The sequence below is a fragment of the Danio rerio genome, chromosome 12 (genome assembly GCF_049306965.1).
Source record: "Danio rerio strain Tuebingen ecotype United States chromosome 12, GRCz12tu, whole genome shotgun sequence".
Lineage (NCBI taxonomy): Eukaryota > Metazoa > Chordata > Actinopteri > Cypriniformes > Danionidae > Danio > Danio rerio.
This window is the reverse complement of record NC_133187.1, coordinates 5006686-5027500: the sequence shown is the minus strand read 5'-3', so window position 1 is coordinate 5027500 and position 20815 is coordinate 5006686. Positions and strand designations below refer to the sequence as shown.

The 20815-nt window shown below is 37.6% G+C and overlaps 2 protein-coding genes across 3 annotated transcripts in view; both read left to right on the top strand.

The window, feature by feature from the left end:
* The window catches only part of fra10ac1 (FRA10A associated CGG repeat 1), an 855621-nt gene that overhangs the window by 702842 nt on the left and 131964 nt on the right, over nucleotides 1-20815 (top strand). The window lies entirely within an intron of this gene.
* Nucleotides 607-20815, top strand: part of trpm4b.2 (transient receptor potential cation channel, subfamily M, member 4b, transient receptor potential cation channel, subfamily M, member 4b, tandem duplicate 2) — a 47798-nt gene continuing 27589 nt past the window's right edge. The window contains exons 1-10 of one of the 2 annotated variants that reach the window (XR_012387707.1): nucleotides 607-767; nucleotides 4197-4258; nucleotides 6652-6829; nucleotides 11741-11921; nucleotides 13695-13864; nucleotides 14974-15130; nucleotides 16814-16878; nucleotides 17306-17533; nucleotides 17629-17731; nucleotides 19899-20020. Coding sequence is in view for 1 of the 2 variants with exons in the window: in NM_001282153.1 (NP_001269082.1) it covers nucleotides 714-767; nucleotides 4197-4258; nucleotides 6652-6829; nucleotides 11741-11921; nucleotides 13695-13864; nucleotides 14974-15130; nucleotides 16814-16878; nucleotides 17306-17533; nucleotides 17629-17731; nucleotides 19899-20020 (1320 nt within the window). In the remaining variant the exon portion in view is untranslated. The remainder of the gene's footprint in view (nucleotides 768-4196; nucleotides 4259-6651; nucleotides 6830-11740; nucleotides 11922-13694; nucleotides 13865-14973; nucleotides 15131-16813; nucleotides 16879-17305; nucleotides 17534-17628; nucleotides 17732-19898; nucleotides 20021-20815) is intronic. The other variant, NM_001282153.1, reaches the window with a different exon arrangement.

The following is a 20815-nucleotide window of genomic DNA, read 5'->3' as shown; positions in this document are numbered from 1 at the left end:
CTGGTGCTCCCTATGGCCAATTTGCCCCTGGTGGGCACACTGCTGCTGTTCTGTGGCTGCCGTTGCATCATCCAAGTGGATGCTGCACACTTGTGGTGGTGAGGGAGAGACCCCCCTCATGATTGTGAAGCGATTGTGTATGGAACATGATTGTGTATGGCCAAACACAATAAATTAATTAAGTTCAATAAATTCACACATCATTGCACCATGAGTGAATTAATAATGAACAACCTTATTTTCATAACTAACATGAACAAGTACTGTAATGAATGTATTGATCATTGTTTATGTTAGTAAATGCATTAATTAACATGAACTAAAACAACCTTTTTGTAAAGTGTTACCCAATGCACCTGTCCTGATATGTTAAACACACACACACACACACACACACACACACACACACACACACACACACACACACACACACACACACACACACACAGACACACACACACACACACACACAAACTTCTAGCGTACATGTGCTTGAGGCAAACTCCACTCAGTTTACCGTCTCGCCTTGTTCCGTTCTCACGTGCCTCTCCAACCGCCACACCCAGCGCTGAGCACACCTGACTCGCAGAGAGTCTCCAGCGGCCCGCAGTTCCTCCTTCCCGGCTGTTATGGCTGTACCGCACACACACAGAGCACCGTGAACTGAAAACTCACAACAAACAGGGAATTGATAAGATCCTAAAACCACCACCATGAACGAGAAGGACATTGAGGAGGGCGGAGTGGCCGTGATGCCGAAAGATCTAGTAAGTCTGACAGAAAACTGATTACAGCCGCTTCAACTTTGCCGAAGCTTCTTGTTTCGATTTATTGTTGGCAACGAGGAAGACTTCTGGGAGTTTCTCAAAACAACATACCAAAATGCAAGGCTGTGCATGTGCTTGTTTGTCATGTGCTGCTTTCTGCTTCTTTATAGAGACAGCTAGCTTGTTATTACAGACCACGCTTTGTTAACTATAGCGTTCATGTTACAGTACATTAATTACTACAGGCATATTTACTGCGGTTAATGAACAGTTAATGACGTGTTTGTGTTAATATGTGCTGTTTATTTAGTTAAAAACAGCCAATTGCAATCTTAATACTTTTATTAAAAATTGTATTGATGCTTAGAACTGAATGTAAAAAGAAATCTATTTGAGCTTTGAAGTCTTTAGTCATGGACAGCTGAGTTGAGTTGGATTCGGTTTTACTTTTTTTTAAGTGTGAAGTCCATATGTAATTTCTTTCTAACCTCCTATATATTCATCTGAAGACATGTTTAACATCAGTAGCCCATTGTACTGTGCATTAATAAAGTTTGTGACCAAACACTAACAATTAAACTGAATTAAAAACCCACAATTCATGGTCTAAACAAGTCATCATGAGCAGACCAGAAATCTGCAGATATCCACAGATTTTGGTTAAATCTATTTATTTACATATTTATTCATTTATTTATATTAATTTCAGTAATAAAATTGAACATTGTCTATGAACAATACAGTTTGTAAATAAATATTTTCATTTTTTTTTCAGTAGATATATCAAATGACAGACTTTGTTTTCCAAAGAAGTGGTTCTTACTGGATTCTAATTTAAATAATGATTCTTATTAAATAAAAGTTTAAAAGTTTTTTCATTTTCATACTACTGTACTCTCTAAAAGATTCTGCATAAATCTGCAGATTTTGTACGAAATTCTGTGAAGTGATAGCAATAAATGTCCCTGGTCATAAGTAAGTGATTCAGTAAAGAGTGAACTGGTTTTTCCTGCTGTCCTTATGAATGGGGAAGGGTTGAGAAGAAATTACGAAATTAAAGCTGCAAGCAGCATTGCGGGGCCTAATCCCCAGTGGAACTGCCACTGGCGCTGGCTTCAGGAAAACAATGCACCGTGGGCACAAACATCAAACACTCTGGTAGTCTTTGTTTTTGAGCAACCCTAAAAAACACCAACAACAAAAAACAAACGTGCCAGTAGCAAGTGCTTCGACCACACCCATGTCTATATCTGATTTGTAGTTTAATGAAATTTTGAGCCTCTAAAGCGTCTGAAAATGGTTTAAAAGTTTGAGTTGTTGCCATGGCAACACTATTTAAGATATCTGAAATCCTTTCGCAGCTTTACATTTGTAGTGTTTTGACATTAATAATGAAGATGATTTCAAAGGCACACACTGTCAGATAGGGGTGTGAACCTACACTTGTCTCACGGTTGGGTTAAGATCAGCATGCCATCGATTCGCTTTAATTCGATATCTCAATGCATCATGGTGCATTGACGATGCTTTCCATAAACAATTTAATATTTTACTTGACAGCACAATAATGCTTGTATTAAAATGTATCATTTATAAATATATTATCTATCAATCTATATATCTATATATATATATATATATATATATATCAATCAATCTATATATGTGAGCAATTCCATGAAAATGTCAACCTTGCCATGAAAAGAAAAATGTTTTCGCCAAAATAGCGAAACCGTTTCTACATTTTTTGCACAGGCAAGTGTTTTACAGTACTTTAAAAATACTTAAAAATGTCTCTGTCAATGTTTTCAAACTATTATATTTGATTTAACAAAGTCAAACAAATGGCAATTTCACATCCATCACATCCATAACGAAAAAGTGTCACATCCATAACAAAGCTTTTCCCTCAAAAATGCAAATATGTCAAAATAAAATAAAATCAATCAGTTTTGTTCTATAAAGAGTAGGGATGTAACGGTATCAGAATTTCACGGTACGGTAATACCTCGGTATGAACGTCACGGTACGGTATTTATTGAATCATTTACAGGAAAAAACAAAACTCATGAAAATACTCCAAAAAAGTGCCAAAAGTGTCAATGACATACAAATTAGCCATCTATCTGTAAGCTTTGAAACAGGAACTTCAATTTTAATAACAAAAAAATATTAAACCATGTAAAAAAATAAAGTTTCAATTTACTATTGTTGAAAACTCATCACATTCAACATTTAATCACTCACTCACTTAGATAGAGATGGGTTTAAAGGAAAATTATCATATAAATATAATCTGGTAAAAGCTGGTATCTCTGGGCATTTACAATGTCCCCTGCAACAGAAAAAAACCCTCTCATTTGGGACTGAGGTTTCTGGGACAAGAGAGATATGACTTGGCCCAGGTTGACAGCAGTGGGTAACGTTGTGCATTGTCTTTCCCCCACTTGGGAGGACAAACCATGTGTAAGATAGAGGTCTCATGTCTGCATCAATCTGAACAGTGTGCTGACAACACCGCTATTCAGTACGCGTGCGACAACACAGCTGGTAAGAACTCGCGCGACAACACCGCTATTCAGTACGCGCGCGACAACACAGCTGATAAGAACTCGCGCGACAACACCGCTATTCAGTACGCGCGCGACAACACAGCTGATAAGAACTCGCGCGACAACACCGCTATTCAGTACGCGCGCGCCGACAACACCCGCTTTAGAGTTTTCCAGCTCTTTTTGATGCCCGCTTCTAGCAGCACACTCCATTTCCGCATTACTGGATCTGTAGCGACAACAGACCGCAAGGGCTGATGGTCAAGCATGGGCTGATGGGAAATGTAGTTTTCGCTACCTCCCGTTCGCTTCATTCGCCTGAGCAAATTTTCTCAGAAGACCTATAGTTTTACCGAGTCATGCGACTACGGTAATATCGAAAAAAATTAATATTGCGGTATGACGGTATTTACAATACCGTTACATCCCTAATAAAGAGTCAACTCTTATCCTTTTTGTTGAGCATTATTTATTTTGGGTTGTGCTGTTTAATTCACAGAATTTCTACAAAATATGTTGTATACTGTAAACTCGCAGACTTTTTTTTGTCACATCCATAACGCTTGTTTATTTTCCTCATTTAAAGTATAAAAATGTTCACAGATTGAATTTTTTTGATCCCATAACTCTGTGGTTAGTTGCTTTGGAAAATATAAACAGATGATTCAACACAATGTTAACGTATACTTTCTCTGCGAATTTTTTGTTTTTGTTTTGAATTTTTCTGCAAATGTCATCCATAACGCTGGAATCAGCCATATATATCAATCTCCAATAGCATCTTTAATGATTGCTACCGCTATATCTTGGAGATATAGTGAGAGTGTACAGTGCATCATGTTTACATTGAATTAAAACTCAATTGTGTTGATTTTAGAGCTGGATTCCAACTTTCTTCAAGAAGAGATTGTGCACAACGTTTGTGGAGGACTCCTTCAGGTAAGATCTTGGCTTTCAGATTTTCTTGTTTAGGACTGCTTGATTGTGAGAAAAAATCATGGGGATATTTAGTTGTTGTTCATTCATTCATCTTCGGCTTAGTCTCTTTATTCATCAGGGATTGCCACAGCGGAATGAACCGCTAACTTAACCAGCATGTGTTTTACACAGCGGATGCCCTTCCAGCTGCAACTTAGCAATGAGAAACACCCATACACACTCATTCACACACACACACACTACACCCAATTTATTTTATTTGATTCACCCATAGCACATGTCATAGGTCTTTGTGTGGAAAACCGGAGCTCTCAAGAAACTCACACCAACACGAGGGGAACACGCAAACTCCACACAGAAATAGCAACTGACCCAGGTGGAACTCGATCCAGCGACCTTCTTGCCGTGAGGCGACAGTCCTAAGAGCCACTGTGTCGCCATTTTGTTTTTGTAACCATGAATATTTAACACTATTACAAGAAGGTGATATGATGAAAATCTTACAAGTAATTTATTTACCAACAGCAATATACATTAAGCATTTATTCACCTTCAGATCTTCCACATTGTAGAACATTTAAAGGTCCAGTGAAATTGAATGTCATTTTTTAGAATATATAAGCCAGTGTGCTCTAAAACAGTGACAGAATCTGCATTTAGAAGATATTTTGGCATCGCCTCATAGCTTCTGACCAAATTTTCTGACCAATCAAATGCTCTATAGCAGGGGTCTCAAACTCAAATTAGCGGGGGGCCATTTTAGTGACTGACAATTTATGGTAGGCCCGTTTTAACATTCAAGCACAGGAAAAAAGTGATGTAATTGGTGCGTCTCAGGACAACAGACGTGATGTTTATAATTCAAGCATTACCTGTCACAAATCAGCACGTATTTTGCTTCACACAACTGCTGAAATATATCTGCGGCTGTTTAAATGAGCATTTTGACATTTAAATATTTATGATAGAATAATAATAACTTTTATTATCATTGCCCCAACCAATTGTTGCGTTACTAAAAGTTTAACAGGTAGCGGAAGAACAGCAGAAACAGTGTGGGTAACTTTACTGACTTCTTCTTGGTATCTTTCTTTTTTGTAAAACTATAACAAAGAGAGGGAAAGTAAGTATACAGTTGAAGTCAGAATTATTCGTCCCCCTGTTTATTTTTTCCCCAATTTCTGTTTAGCGGAGATTTTTTTCAGCACATTTTTAATCATAATAGTTTTAATAACTCATTTCTAATAACTGATTTATTTTATCTTTGTCATGATGACAGTAAATAATATTTGACTAGATATTTTTCAAGACACTTCTATACAGCTTAAAGTGACATTTAAAGGCTTAACTAGGGTAATTAGGTTAACTAGGCAGGTTAGGGTAATTAGTCAAGTTATTGTACAACGATGGTTTGTTCTGTAAACTATCGACAAAATATATAGCTTAAAGGGGCTAATAATTTTGTCCTTAAAATGGGTTTAAAAAAATTAAATAAGTCATTTAGGGCGGAGCTATCAATACTTTAGGGTGGAGCTTTCAGCCATTTAGGGTGAGGCTATCAGTCTTTAGGGCGGAGCTATCAGTCATTTCGGGCAGAGCTATCAGTCATTTAGGGAGGAGCCATCAATCCTTTAGGGTGGAGCTATCAGCCATTTAGGGTGGGGCTATCAGTCTTTTAGGGTGGAGCTATCAGTCCTTTAGGGCGGAGCTAACAATTATTTAGGGCAGAGCTATCAGTCCTTTAGGGTGGAGCTATCAGCCATTTAGGGTGGGGCTATAAGTCTTTTAGGGCGGAGCTATCAGTCCTTTTGGGTGGAGCTATCAATTATTTAGGGCAGAGCTATCAGTCCTTTAGGGTGGGGCTATATGTCTTTTAGGTTGGAGCTATCAGTCCTTTAGAGTGCAGCTATTAGTCATTTAGGGCGGAGCTATCAGCCATTTAGGGTGGGTCTATCAGTCTTTTAGGGCGGAGCTATCAGTCCTTTAGGGCAGAGCTATCAGCCATTTAGGGCGGAGCTATCAGTGGGTGGTGTCTCGTTTCTGCTCTGAATATCTTTATTTGTCTTTCATTTAGTTAGCAACACTCATCTTCCAACAATCCAGTTGGTTCCCAAAGGGCGAAATCCTGCACTGTCCTGCATTTATTTTTTTCTCATTTCAGGGCTGTTCCAGGTACAGTAGATATGGTGTATGTCATGATAGAGGAAAAAAGGACAATTTGAACTTTCATGGCAGACCTTTAAGTCCTTTTGTTTCAGTCAGTGTTTGTCAGTTTTCAAATTTATGTTTGTTTATGCTTCCTGTTATGTTTCCGGGTTATATTACCTGCCTTTTGACTGTATGTTTTTGAGTTATTTTAATAAATATACTTTACATTGCATGTGGTTTTGTAGTAACGGAGGTCTGTGTCAGTGCGGGGCGGCACGAGACCATCACCCATCAGTGGCACTGGGCGATAACTTCAGCACAGCAGTGGTCAGTCAGTGGTTCAGCACTCAGCACTCCTCTGAACAGCCCACTGACGCTTATGGAGAATTGGACTTCAATAACAGTAGGAAAAGAGACAGCTACGTAAGTTCACATCAGTGCCAAAACAGTTATATTATAATTTACAATTTATGAATTAATTGAATCATATTTTATGAATGTTTAATTCTGAGGAGAAAATAATGCAATTATTACATTTAATAAAAAAAAACAGCTAAATTGATTTGAGTAAAATTTGGCATTTATAGAACAACATTTTCTATTGCATGATAAACTCTTTATATATAATTCAGAATTCATTCCCAGATTTTTTTTACACCACTTGTCTTTATAATTATTAAAATGATTTACTTGAGGGAATGACAATGAAAAAACAGTCCATAATTTACTCACCCTTTTTTTTCTGTTAGATAAACACAGAGTAGGTTTAAATGTTCATCCTGGTTCTTCAGTGCTGTATAATGATGTTGGGTAGTGGGGATTTGTTGTCAAACTAACCCAAACACAAGTGGTTAATGTTAAAACTAGGGATGCTCAAAATAATCGATTAACTGTTAACCCAAATGGTGCGTTTGTAACCGATTAATGCTATCAGTTAATCGATTAAAATTATTATTTTATATTCTTTTAGTTTGGCTGCTTAAGGAGCCGATTGAATGCGCCTTTGCGTTAAGAGGGGCATCTTTTGCACGCGGCTCATCCCAGAGCAGCAGTTTGTGTTGTCAAGACAACTACAGAGAAGTTTTGAAGAGCTTGGTTTCCGCTGCATTCATTCTTCATTGGCGGGGACCAAAATGCATCCCTCCACGGCTACATTACCCATTCAAAACATTCAGTCATTGTTGTTGTTTTTAATAGCGAATTATAATCGCATTAAACGTTTTAAAAGGTAAGTGGATTATAACAGCAGAAGCTTTTCTGTAACCGGATAGTGCTGTGCGCTATCTGTTTAATCCTTTGGCGTTACGTGCTGACTGACTGACTGACTGACTGACAGGTGCACGATGCGTGAGGCCAGCAAACACGCAGAAGCTTTCAGTTAAGATGAACACAGTTTCTATAGTTATATTTTATTTATAGATAAAGGTATATGGCTCTGTATATAATGACTCTATCTTGCTGGAGTTTATAGCCGTTTCGCTTTACTTCAAGACGCTACACCGCTCTGAAGGTCTAATTGCTGTTTTAAGTTATCCAGAGCTGTATGAATGTACAAATCTTGATTATCACAATATTATTAAATATTACAATTGTAACAACACAGACAGCAACACTTTTGCATAATCGATTCCCAGCTGATCCAGTCGTTTCATAAGAGGACCCGCTGCGCTTCTTCCCTTCTTTTTTCCTTGTCAACATAAAGGCAGTGAGATGCGCCTTGTTTTCGGCCCCTTGTTCAACTGCAAGACATATTTAACTTGCGGGACGATAACGTATAACCCGTGCCTACAGACACATTTGCCAAAGAAGCAAAATGGAAGAAGAATATGGCTGTTTGATACAGACGTGTTGATGCTAACCAGCGCTTATGTTGACCTGGATCTGCGTCATAAACGCAACACATAGGCTTTACCTTTTATTTTACAGCTTATAAAGCATGTATGCACATTAATGCAATATCATATTTAAACAACAAAACTGTTTACAAAAAGTCGACATATGTGCACGTATTGTTGTCTTTTCATCACGCAGCGCGCACTTGAACCGCGAGGGAGATAGAGGAAACCACATGTCAAGACATAATCTTTAAAATAATGATTTCTATTAAAAATGTAAAAGGGTTTGTGATTATAATAATAACAGCGGGGCATTAAATAAATGCACATTTTCCGTGGAGCGAGTGATTTGAGGAAGCGATTTTTATTTGACGGAAGAAAAAACATGATTGGAAAAAAACAGCCTATGCCGATTATTAAAAAGAATCAGTCAGTATTTTCGTTTTGTAATAAAAATTAATTATTTAAGTGTAAATAATTTAGGGCAGTCCTGTTTATTTTATTCATTTTATTTAGTTTATTCTGTTCTTCTGTGCTAAACACTGCAGGTGTGTGAAAATGCTCTGTCGTATTGTTCTATTATTTATATGCTGGCATATAAAAATAAATCAGTATTTTAAAATGCAATATTTAATGTGTCAGATACAAAATAGACCTGTCAATTTGTTTAATATAAAATTTATAGTAATCTGACCAGTTAACCGTTAATAACCGATTAATGAGCGGCGGTTGTCTGTTAGCAAAATTAACCGAAAGGAGCATCCCTAGTTAAAACTTGAAGTTAAAGATGAAGCACATCCAGGAGGTTGTTGTCGAAGAATAAACCCTGACAGGCTTATCAGCAGAAGTAGAGAACAGTTGTATAAGTCTGGACTACTATCTGGAGTACTATCTTGGATGTACTTTATCCCGCTTATTACATGGCTACTTGCCACAAAACATAAAATTAGACACAACACGTTGTTTTAAACTGTAATAGTTTAATAATTTTTTAATGAAGCCCTAAAAAGCGGACTACCTGTGCATTATTCACACTGCTGAAAAAAACAGCAGCTTTCAGAACAAGCGGCAACTTCCTGCTCCCCCTGGTGAAGCGGATACGGAAGTAACTTAAACTGCAATTCATTGAAATCCCGCTAGTCCTGGCTCCATAATAAAGCGGATTTCTTTTGAGCCCACTGTTAAAATGGCCAACTTTACAGCAGAATAAAGGTGTTTACAGCCTGGTACAAAAAACGGTTTTGGTTCATATAGCTAATATTACCTTCATGACAACTGTGAGGGGGTGGAATTTTTTTATAACTCATCTGTTTCCTTTATATTAGGCTTCATTAAGTCTGCATAATTAAGGGCGTGGCCACTTGAGTGACAGCTAGGTCTCGCTGGTCCCAGTCACTTCACTTCAGCTGATTCCGGCTGATTAGCTGCTGAACTCGGCATATACATCGTATTTTTGTGTTGTTTTATGTGGTTTTACACAGTCAGTCGCCTTTTGGAATAATTTCTTATAATTATCAGATGAATATAGCACGCTGTGTGCATTTAATTGTGCTCACAAACCATTCACGTGGCCTCCGTTTTCCAAGTGAGTGAAATTATCTACTTATATACCATCTCTATAAATGTATTTGAATAATTTAAGATCATTCATCATTTATATTTTTCTTTAGACCTGTAATGCACTCCAGAATCTGACAGATTGATTAGCTGTAGGTTCTAGAACAGTGATCTGAAGCGTTGTCATACAGTGTTATGCCTGGATTTCATCAATATCCCTGCATCCCTGCAATTCGCATTTTCATCCTGTCGAAAAACATCATAAGCACAATGCTTAGTGGCTCGATGTGTTCCAGCAGTGTTTTTAAAAATCTAAACACTTTATTGATATAGTATAAAACCAAGTACATGTGGTCAGAATACAAACGAATCGCAGGTAATGAAGTATTAGGCGTTTCTCCCATAGGAAAGCCTGTCTGAAAGTCTGTAGCTCTGCTCACGCTCCGCCTCTTTGCCCTTGTTTGGTTACCCCCGATCAGTGTGATTACACGCAAACAAAATGGTGACAGTTAGCCACACTTACTGGTAGCTTCTTTTGGGTTCTTCAGAAACCAATGGGTGACATCACAGAGACTACATCCATATCTTTTACAGTCAATGTTTGAGACCAGCAAACCAGCATCAGTATGCTGTTTTTTTTCTTCAGAAGGGCAGTCACAAGATGGTGCCAAAAACACAAATATGACAATGAGTACGTTTACATGGACACCAATAATTCAATTTTAATGAGATTAAGACAATACTCTGATTAAGAGTTAACCATGTAAACAGCGATTTAAAAAAAATAATAATAATTTAATCAGATTAAGGTCATAATCGAACTAAAGAGAAATCAAATTAAGACGTGGAGTATGCCGATTTTAGTCGCATTATTGCATTCAGTACAGGCATGTAAACACCTTAATTGAATTATTACCATCATGTAGGGTTTTTCACCGCGTTATGCGACAGGATAGTACACACACACACACAGCTGTTTGACACTCTTTGCACCTACCGGGTCAGTGTAGACCACAGACACACCTGCATTGTGAAACGCAGGTTTTTTTCTTCCATTCAGCATGAGGTATGAATTTCCATGAACACAACACTCTTCCAGCAGTTCATAGTTGCATCCAATATCTCATTTGTCACGGAGACATGCATGAAATGTTTGTGAATGAAAATGAAAGTGCCAAATATGCAGTTAAAGTCGACAAATTAAAAATGAAACGGAAATGCGGTTATCACGGTGACGCAATCACATTAAACAAATTATGTGCTATAACATGTACGCGATCATGAAAGGAGCATTCAAAAAGCAACTCATGTAAACACCTTAGTCATTCTCCTAATTAGATTAAAGCAAATCATTTGATTACAGATGTCCATGTAAACGTAGTCAGTGACGAAAATGGCTTAATAAATCATGGACTGACTGACCTACTTAATATTTATTTACAAAATGGTACCAAACATTAAAAAAAATAAACCAAAACGCCTGACAGACAAGTAGATGCATATGAATATGGATGTAAGTATATGGATTTAAACGTATTCACTGATGGTCAAGGTGATTTCTGGATGAGCCTGTGTTATTAATCTCGGGATAACATTTATCAATCAGAATAAGGTTTTCCAGACAGCAGTGTAATTACATGCATTTAAAAGTGTATTTTGAATGATTTTCTTGCTTTAGACAAAAAAAAAAAAAACACTTTAAAAGTCAAAAAGGCCAAAACCTCAAAACTGTCAGGTACATGAAAAAATTGCAGTGTCTCACCTTAAAAGAATAATAATAAAATAATCATTTAAGCCATGGTTAACATAGTTTTGCTTGTTTTCTTTAATATAATAAGAATGTGTTAATAAAAATCGTCCCCTTGGTTTTAAGAATTGCTCTTAGTTGATGAAATGGCTGTATTTTGTCATGTAAAAGTGATTTTTGTTCTCTGTGTGTCAGTTTCTGCGTCTGTCCAGCACCACAGATCCTGCCAAAGTGTTTGACCTGATGAAGGAGCACTGGAAGCTGCAACAGCCTAACCTGGTGGTGTCAGTGGTGGGCGGCGAGGGTAGGTCAGAGGTCAAGAGCTGGGTGCTGGACATCCTGAGACAGGGGCTGGTCAAAACGGCACAGAGTACAGGTATTTCTGTCCCTTCTCTCTCCACACACACAATAGCATTCATGTCCTTTTCTTTATTCATGCTTTTCATGCCTCAATGTCCTCAGTTCATTAAATGGTTAATTTAGTTTAATTTAAGTGAGGTTTATTTATAAACTAATTTCGAGAGGATCACATGCTTATGATTGCTTGCAGCCGGCCTCGCATTATTCAATTTATGATTCACCAATCAGACGATTCCTGAGCCACTATAAGTACCTCAAGTTCCATATGACAGCCATCTTCGTTTTGAAGAATCCCCCCTTCCACCCCTACTCCTCCTCCTTGGTTAGCACTGTTGCCTCACAGCAAGAACGTCACTGGTTCTAGTCCTTACCAAGCCAGCCGACGTTTCTGTGCAGAGTTTACACAGTCTCCCCGTGCTAATGATGACAGAACTTTCAGTTTTGGAAGAACTATCCCTTTAAAGGGTCACGAAACACCAAAACACATTTTTTGAGCTGTTGACAGTCGTATATGTGTCCCACACTGCTAAAAACACTATTAGGACACCTATATTTCACTAAAAAGTGTAAATTAGTTGTTTTTGCGTTATTTCAAGCAAATTCGTACTTCCTGTTTGAAACGAATTTTTGAAGCTACGTCACGGCCATGACATAATAGCGTGTATTCCAGCGTGCAGACTGGACGTCTGTGCCAGAGTGTGTCTTATTACGTCTTACAGTGTGATGCATTAATGCATGAGTAAGGCTTGGTTCAAACCAATCAGCGCGCTCTATTGTGCAACTTCATTAATATTCATTACTGTCACAGTGTAGACGGCAAAGACGCCACGTTGTGTTGGCAAAATAAGCGTGAAGTGTTGCTTTTATAGTTTGCTGCAGTTAAGTTTCGTATTCATTTTCTCTCTGTGAGAGCTCAGCTGGAGTCACGTGTGGATTAACAGTGTACGCGACGCGCGACAACAATAACTTACATGTCTAAGGAGGATTATTGTTTACCTGAGAGCTGTTCTCATCTGCAAACGCTGAGATTGTAGTCTCCTCTAAATAAAGACGCGGCTCTAGTTGCTGGTGATTGTCCTGTCTACAGATTTGGTAAGTGAGCGACCAGTGCTCTTTGTTTATTCAGTTCGTATTTTATTCGTATCAAACAAACTATTGCACTAGCACTAACAGTTACAACCAAACTATTACCTCGTGTTGGATTTTGTGACCGGAATAACACACGCAGCTTTCTGACGCTACCTGCCGTGTGCATCTAAGTTTCCGGGAAATGCTGATTTTTTTTTCTCTCATTCGCCGTGCGGTATCAAACATTGCATGAAAAATACACGCTTAGAGCAGATCCTCGAATCCAATATCACGTTTGTCGGGAGGGACATTAATGAATTCCTTGAATGAAAGAGCCAAACTGCAGTTAAAGTCCACCATTTAATAATTTGGCAAATAATTCGACTACAGATGTCCATGTAAACACAGTCACATTGTCCGCTGTGGGTGTGTGTTTTGACTCTGAAATTCAGCGCGCCCAAATAGACACTCCCATACCAAGCCGCTTTCTTCCTCCGACACTCCCCCCTAAACAGAGCTGGACACGCCCACTTTTCTGACTTTTTCCAAAGTAGAGGTGTGAAAACACCCTGCTGAAACGAAGGGGTTTCATGGCCCTTTAAAACATAAAAATCAGCATAAAATGCATCTAAAAATAAGAAAAATATATTTAATACTCAATAATTATGACTCAAATATGCTCAGTTGAAGTAAAAGCGTTGTGTGTTTATGTTGTGTACAGGAGCGTGGATCATCACTGGTGGACTGAGGCAGGGTATCAGCCGGTGTATTGGAGAGGCTGTGAAAGATAACGCCACTGCTGTTTCCTCCATCACACTTAATAAAGTGCTTCCTATAGGCATCGCTCCCTGGGGGCTGGTGGAGAACAGACAGCACCTCGTCAACTCAGAGGTAACACTCTGATAAAGGCCACATACCAGCGGCCTCATGTACAAAGTCTTGCGTTAAATTCATACTTAAACTTTACTTACGGACAAAGCTGTAAATATGCAAAATCCCACCGTTAATTAACATGAAACTGATCGCACGTGCACGGGGTCAGAACATCACATTGTGAGGAAATTAAAAAAGAAATGGTCAGATGTAAAGGTGCAGGTTAAGAGGAGAACAGCGGCGCACCGTCAAAGTGTGGACCGAACAGGCGGAAGAACAGGGGATGCTGAACTAACACCCTTTGAGGAGAGAGAGGCCTTGTGGGGACACTTTACTGTCTGGAGTAATATCTGTGTCTGTGGGCTTTTTTATTCAATCAATGCTCAACATCTGGAACCACTTGATTCAATCATTATTGAATATTATACTAATTTTGTTGTGTGTGTGTTTTTTTTTTTACTATTTAGGCATTTATTGTTCCTTCATTCATTTTTCTTCAGCTCAGTCCCTTTATTTATCAGAAGTCACCTCAGTGGAATGAACTGCCAACTATTCCAGCATATGTTTTACTGGGTATCACTTATACACTTTCATATTTACACATTCATTCATTAATTGTCTTTTCAGCTTAGTCCCTTTATTAATCCGGGGTCGCCACAGCGGAATGAACCGCCAATTTATTCAGCATGTTTTGAGAACATGCAAAATCCACACAGAAACGCCAACTGACCCAGCTGAGGCTCGAACCAGCAACCTTCTTGCTGTGAGGCGACAGCACTACCTACTGCGCCACGTCGTCGCCCCATGTTTACACACTACAGCCAATTTAGCTTTTTCAATTCACCTACAGTATAGCGCATGTGGGAAAACCACGCCAGTACAGGGAGAAAGTCCACACAGAAATGACAACTGACCCAGCCGGGGCTTGAACCAGTGACCTGCATTTATAGTTGTTATTCTTAAAGTTTTCCTCTTTATGTTTTTAAGTACATCTGCTTAAATTGATGATTAAAGGTTTTCCTTTGCAAAATAGTATAAATAAAAAAATCAAAAGCTAAACATTTTGTTTTTCTGTGAACATTTTGAGAATCACTGAGGAATTCCAACTGTGTTTCTCTTTATTTTAGGGAAGTTTTCCTGCAAAGGTCACAACCCAAGACTCCTGCAATCTGGATAACAACCATAAGGCTTTTCTTCTGGTGGACGACGGGACCACTGGCCGTAAAGGTGGAGAGCTGGCGTTCAGAGCCCGTCTGGAGGATTACATTTCACGCCAGCGCCCAGGTACAGCATAAACCTGAAAAAAACAGACTGCACCACATCTGACCAATCAGAGTCGATCAGACTTTCAAATTGAGACTGATGCTTCAGTGTGAATTAGGAGAAAATCACAGTTGATTGACTTTGTAAACCTATGCATGTGACATCCAAATTTTAAACTTTAAAACAGCCTAATAGGGGCATGTTAAAGGTCCTGTAGAGGGATATTATAATAAAGTTAGGCAATGAATACCAACGAGTACAATATTAACTCTAATGTCTGGAATTGAGTTAATCAATGATGTGTCAATCAACCCCAAATCAGAAAGTAGTGATTTCTAAATTTACTTCAATTCACTTGTATTTCATCGCAGACAATACAACAAACATTATTTAATGTGTTCCTCATGATATATATATATATATATATATATATATATATATATATATATATATATATATATATATATATATATATATATATATATATATATATATATATTTAAAATAAACACATATTCCAATTCTGGTTCTTGCAACACATTTCAAAATAAGTTGGAACACTGAAGCATTTACCCAGGCCCGTAATTAATAATTCAGAGACCCCTGGGCACAATGTCTTGTAGCCCCCTTACCTGGCTGCACCCCTATAGTTAAATTAAATTATAAGATTAATATAATATTTTTTAATAAAATTAATCTATAATGTAATTGCCCGCATTTTAAAAATAAATTATATACAGTACATATATTTCTAGTCTACAAAGATTTAACTTATTTTTAAAGCATTGAAAGCACACTTTGAAAAAAATAGTGAAAATTAATGGATTTTAATATACCTGTTCAGGTTCACAGAAGCAGTATTAAAATGTATTTTTAATGTATAACTTCTACAAACTTATAATGCACATGATTTATATAAAACACCTCTCCAGTTCAGTTCTTTGAATCTGAGTCTTCCAGAATACACACACTTATTAATGATTCCCACTTGTGATCCTTGTGATGAAGAGTAGGCAAAATCTGATATGCAGTGAGGGAAATAGAAGAATAATGTGCTCATCAGACGCTGGATTCGAACCAGGTTTATGGTCAAAACATGTTGCCATGCACTTTATGAGCTATGGCACTCATGCTGATGTTTGCCGCTCTGTTTAGTTATGTTGTCTCTGTCAATTAAACGGTGATGGGCGGAAATCACTCAACTAGCTTATTCCAACGATGGGCGCTATTTGCACTTAGCCTAAATAGACACTACAAATATCTATCTATCTATCCATCTATCTATCTATCTATCTATCTATCTATCTATCTATCTATCTATCTATCTATCTATCTATCTATCTATCTATCTATCTATCTATCTATCTATCTATCTATCTATCTATCTATCTATCTATCTATCTATCTATCTATCTATCTATCTATCTATCTATCTATCTATCTACCTACCCACCCACCCATCCATCCATCCATCCATCCATCCATCCATCCGTCCGTCCTACCCTATCCTATCTTATATAATTTACATCAGTTGATGGTGCATTTTTACATATTTGTATTGCAGCATCTGGATATTATAATGTATCGTTACACCCCTAGAGTCCACTTGTAATTGCATTGACAAAAATGACTCTAAACACCTTGTGTAAACAGGGACTGTAATGACTGATATGTGATTGCTCTAATACACCTTCTCATACACAGGCAATGCAAGCATTGACATTCCTGTTCTGAACATGCTGATAGCTGGAGACACGTCCATGCTGGAGGTGAGAAGATCACAGTTTTTATTAGACACAAAACATCCTCATTGCAGGGTTTCTGCAGACTTTTAAAAAGTCTAAGTCACTGTTTACTGACCCTCAAGTGGTTCCAGATCTTTTAGTATCTTTATTCTGTTGAACACAAAAGAGGATATTTTGAAGCATGCTTAAAACCTGAAACCATTGACTTCCATAGAAAAACAAATATAATGTAAGTCTATGGTCTTTCTGCAAATTACATATCATCTTTTGTGTTTAAGCAAAGAAAGAAACTCAAACAGGTTTGAAACAAATGAAGAGTAAATACATGACAGAATTCTCAGTTTTGGGTGAACTATTACTTTAAATAAAAAAAAAAATTACATTTGACTTGATTGAACCTGCAGAATCTCTGTCTTTCTTCACTCTGACTGAAGATGTTTCTTCACCTCAGTTTTTAGAGATGTCTTTGAAGAATTCAACACCGTGTTTGGTTCTGGCTGGTTCGGGTGGTCTTGCCAATCTAGTGAGCGACATTGTGGAGAATGTTCAGTCTGCGGCGATGCCTGGAGCATCAGAGAAGGAGGACGCCAGCCCCATCATGGAGCTCCGAGAACAACTGGCGGCAAAAGTCAAGAAATATTTTCCTGCTGAGAAAAAAACTGACAAACTTGTTGACAAGGTACATGTTGCACACTTCACAGTCATATAATATTGGAGTATAAATACACTTTTAAGCAGTGTTTTTTTGCTTCTTGCTTGGCTGCTTATTAAAAGGTTTTAAGCATCTACCAAAACAAAGACATCATCTCCATTTATAATGCAGAACAGGAAGGAGCAGAAGATTTTGACATTGTGATGCTTAAAGTGCTTGTTCAAGGTAAACTTCACATATTCCTTCACTTCACAGATTAGTTTAAAATGGTTATATTGTGTGTTTATATATATATATATATATATATATATATATATATATATATATATATATATATATATATATATATATATATATATATATATATATATATATATATATATATATATATATACACTTGAAGTCAGAATTATTGACCCCCTTCAAATTTTTTTCTTCTTTTTTGAATATTTTCCAAATTATGTTTAACAGAGCAAGGAAATTTTCACAGTATGTCTGATAATATTTTTTCTTCTGGAGAAAGTCTTATTTGTTTTATTTCGGCAAGAATAAAAGCAGTTTTTAATTTTTTTATCACAATTTTAGGGACAAAATTATTAGCCCCTTTAAGCTATGTTTTTTCTCGATAGTCTACAGAACAAACCATCGTTATAAAATAACTAATTACCCTAACCTGCCTAGTTAACCTAATTAACCTAGTTAATACTTTAAATGTCTCTTTAAGCTGTATAGAAGTGTCTTGAAAAATATCTTGTCAAATATTATTTACTGTCATCATGACAAAGATAAAATAAATCAGTTATTAGAGATGAGTTATTAAAACTATTATGTTTAGAAATGTGTTGAAAAAATCTTCTCTCAGTTAAACAGAAATTGGGGAAAAAACAAACAAGCTGTCTAAAAATTCAGGGGGGCTAATAATTCTGACTTCAACTGTATATATATATTTACAGTTCAGTTGAAGTCAGAATTATTAGCCCCCCTGTTTATTTTGCCCCCAATTTTTGTTTACCGGAGAGCAGATTTTTAACTTTTAAATTAAACTTTCTCCAGAAGAAATCATACTGGGAAAATGTCCTTGCTCTGTTAAACATCATTTAGAAAATATTTAAAAATGAAAAAAATAAAAATAAAATCAAAGGGGGCTAATAATTCTGACTTCAGCTCTCTCTCTCTCTCTCTCTCTCTCTCTCTAATTCTCTTTCTCTCTCTCTCTATACACACTATGTATAATTGTACATACAGTTGTGTTTTAAGTATGTACAGCATGTATTAATTAGATCACGCAGTTATTTATTAAAATGTATTAAACAGTGGCAGATCAGTGCCACCTGGTGGAATGAAAGTAAACAAATTCATTTGTAAGGCCACATTTACACTGCACTGTTCAAGTCACTCAATTCCGTTTTTTTTTCTCTTCAAAATGTGGCACAGATCGGATATGGCCCATGTACGCGTAAGCAGGAACAAATCAAATAGATTCCGATTTACTCAAATCAGATTCAGGCCTTGTTCATATGTGGAAATTCATCCGATATGAATCGGATCTGTGCCGTCGTGTCTGCAGTGTAAGCAGCGATTCGCGCGTCATTAAAACTGTAGCGAATGACGTCAAGTCTGACACATTCATTTCAGAACAGACTTCAGCCGAGTCCCAAACCTTAAATCTCATACACAAGGACTTATACAGCTTTTATAATGTCTTATAGCACAGGTATTAAAGCATTTTAATGAGAGCGAGAGAGCACAATGTCCGCCAAATAACTAATATAAATTAATATAACTAGTGCATACATCATGTGCATAAATCACACCATGGACATTACATTAAAATGCCTAAAGGTTTAAAAAAGCCTATTTATCAAAAGAAGATGGACAAATGAGAACCTTCCAGTCACAAATTAGAGTAAAACAGCTTGTCAAAAGCTGCAAACAGATTACATACAGGAATAGAGAAAAGAGCACTCTGTAATTATCAGCTGTTAGTCAGCGCCCGCTCTTTTTTTTTTCCTGGTCATTGTGCCTTTGCTGTGTGCTGTGTAAATGCAGACGATCGGATACGAGTCACTTTTAAAAGATGATGTAAGCAGGTCATCAAAAAAATCAGATACAGTCACAAAATCGGAATTGACCATCAAGATCTGCTGTGTAAATGCTGCCCAAGTGTGTAAGTGTGTGTTGTCTCTGCATATGCCTGTCTGACTGTGAAAGTGTGTGTGTGCATGACACTGACTGTGTGAAAGTGTGTGTTTTTGTGTTGGAGCAAATTTTCAGCAGCTAAAAATGCTGCTCGCTGCTTTCACTCTCGCTTCAGCTCTAGTTGTTTAGTGTGCATAACATTTTTTAAATGTTTCATTGCATTTTTCTTTTGTGTTGTGTGTTTGTGTTTTAGCGAGTAAGCGAAATGTATCAGAGAATACTAACTCCTATGCTGATGAGTTGAGACTGGCCGTAACCTGGAACAGAGTGGACATCGCCAAGAGTGAACTCTTCAATGGACACATCGACTGGAAGGTAGAGAGACATCAACTGGCTCTTAAACTAGTGGACAATTCTGAGTTTGTAGTTAAATAAATAAAATATTTAAATGTATATCTTCAATGCTTTGAGTTGCTTTTGGCCAGCTATGTTTGTTTAAACATATTAGTAAGGTGCGAGTAAACTTCCGGGAGACTTGGGATGTCTGTTGAATGACCTTCCGCCCTAGTCATAGTTCTCTCCTCATTTAGCCGTATGCCTATTACATATCCATAAAACACTGTGATATAACCGGGCTCGGATCGTATTGCTTACTCACTACAGTCAATCCGCTCCAGAGTTAGTTTTCAAGAGTTCACACTTAGCTGATGATTGTTTATAAAGCTTGATTGGCTTGCTGTCCCGGGAGAGAGCCCTGAGCTCATGAGATCCTCGAGCCCAGGGTTCCCTCCCGTTGCAAGGCGGGAGGGGAGTTTGAGCTCAGGTAGATCTCGAGAACTCCCCTGCTGTAGTAACCAATGAACAGTAAGGGATTGCTCTTGAAGATAACTACATTCTAGAAGCATGTCTATGGTGCCGATTTGGATTAGTCAATTAACTTAATTTGCATGTTTTTGGACGGTGGGAGGAAACCAGGGAACCCCGAGAAACCCACCTGACCACGGGGAGAAAGTGCAAACTCCGCACAGAAATGTCTGCTGGTTTGGTAAAGCCTGGAACCAGAGACATTCTTGCTGTGAGGCAAAAGTGCTACGCACTGGGCCACCGTGTCAGCCATCTATAAAAGAGGAGTAGGGGTGGAAGGGGGGACTCTTCAAAACGAAGATAGCA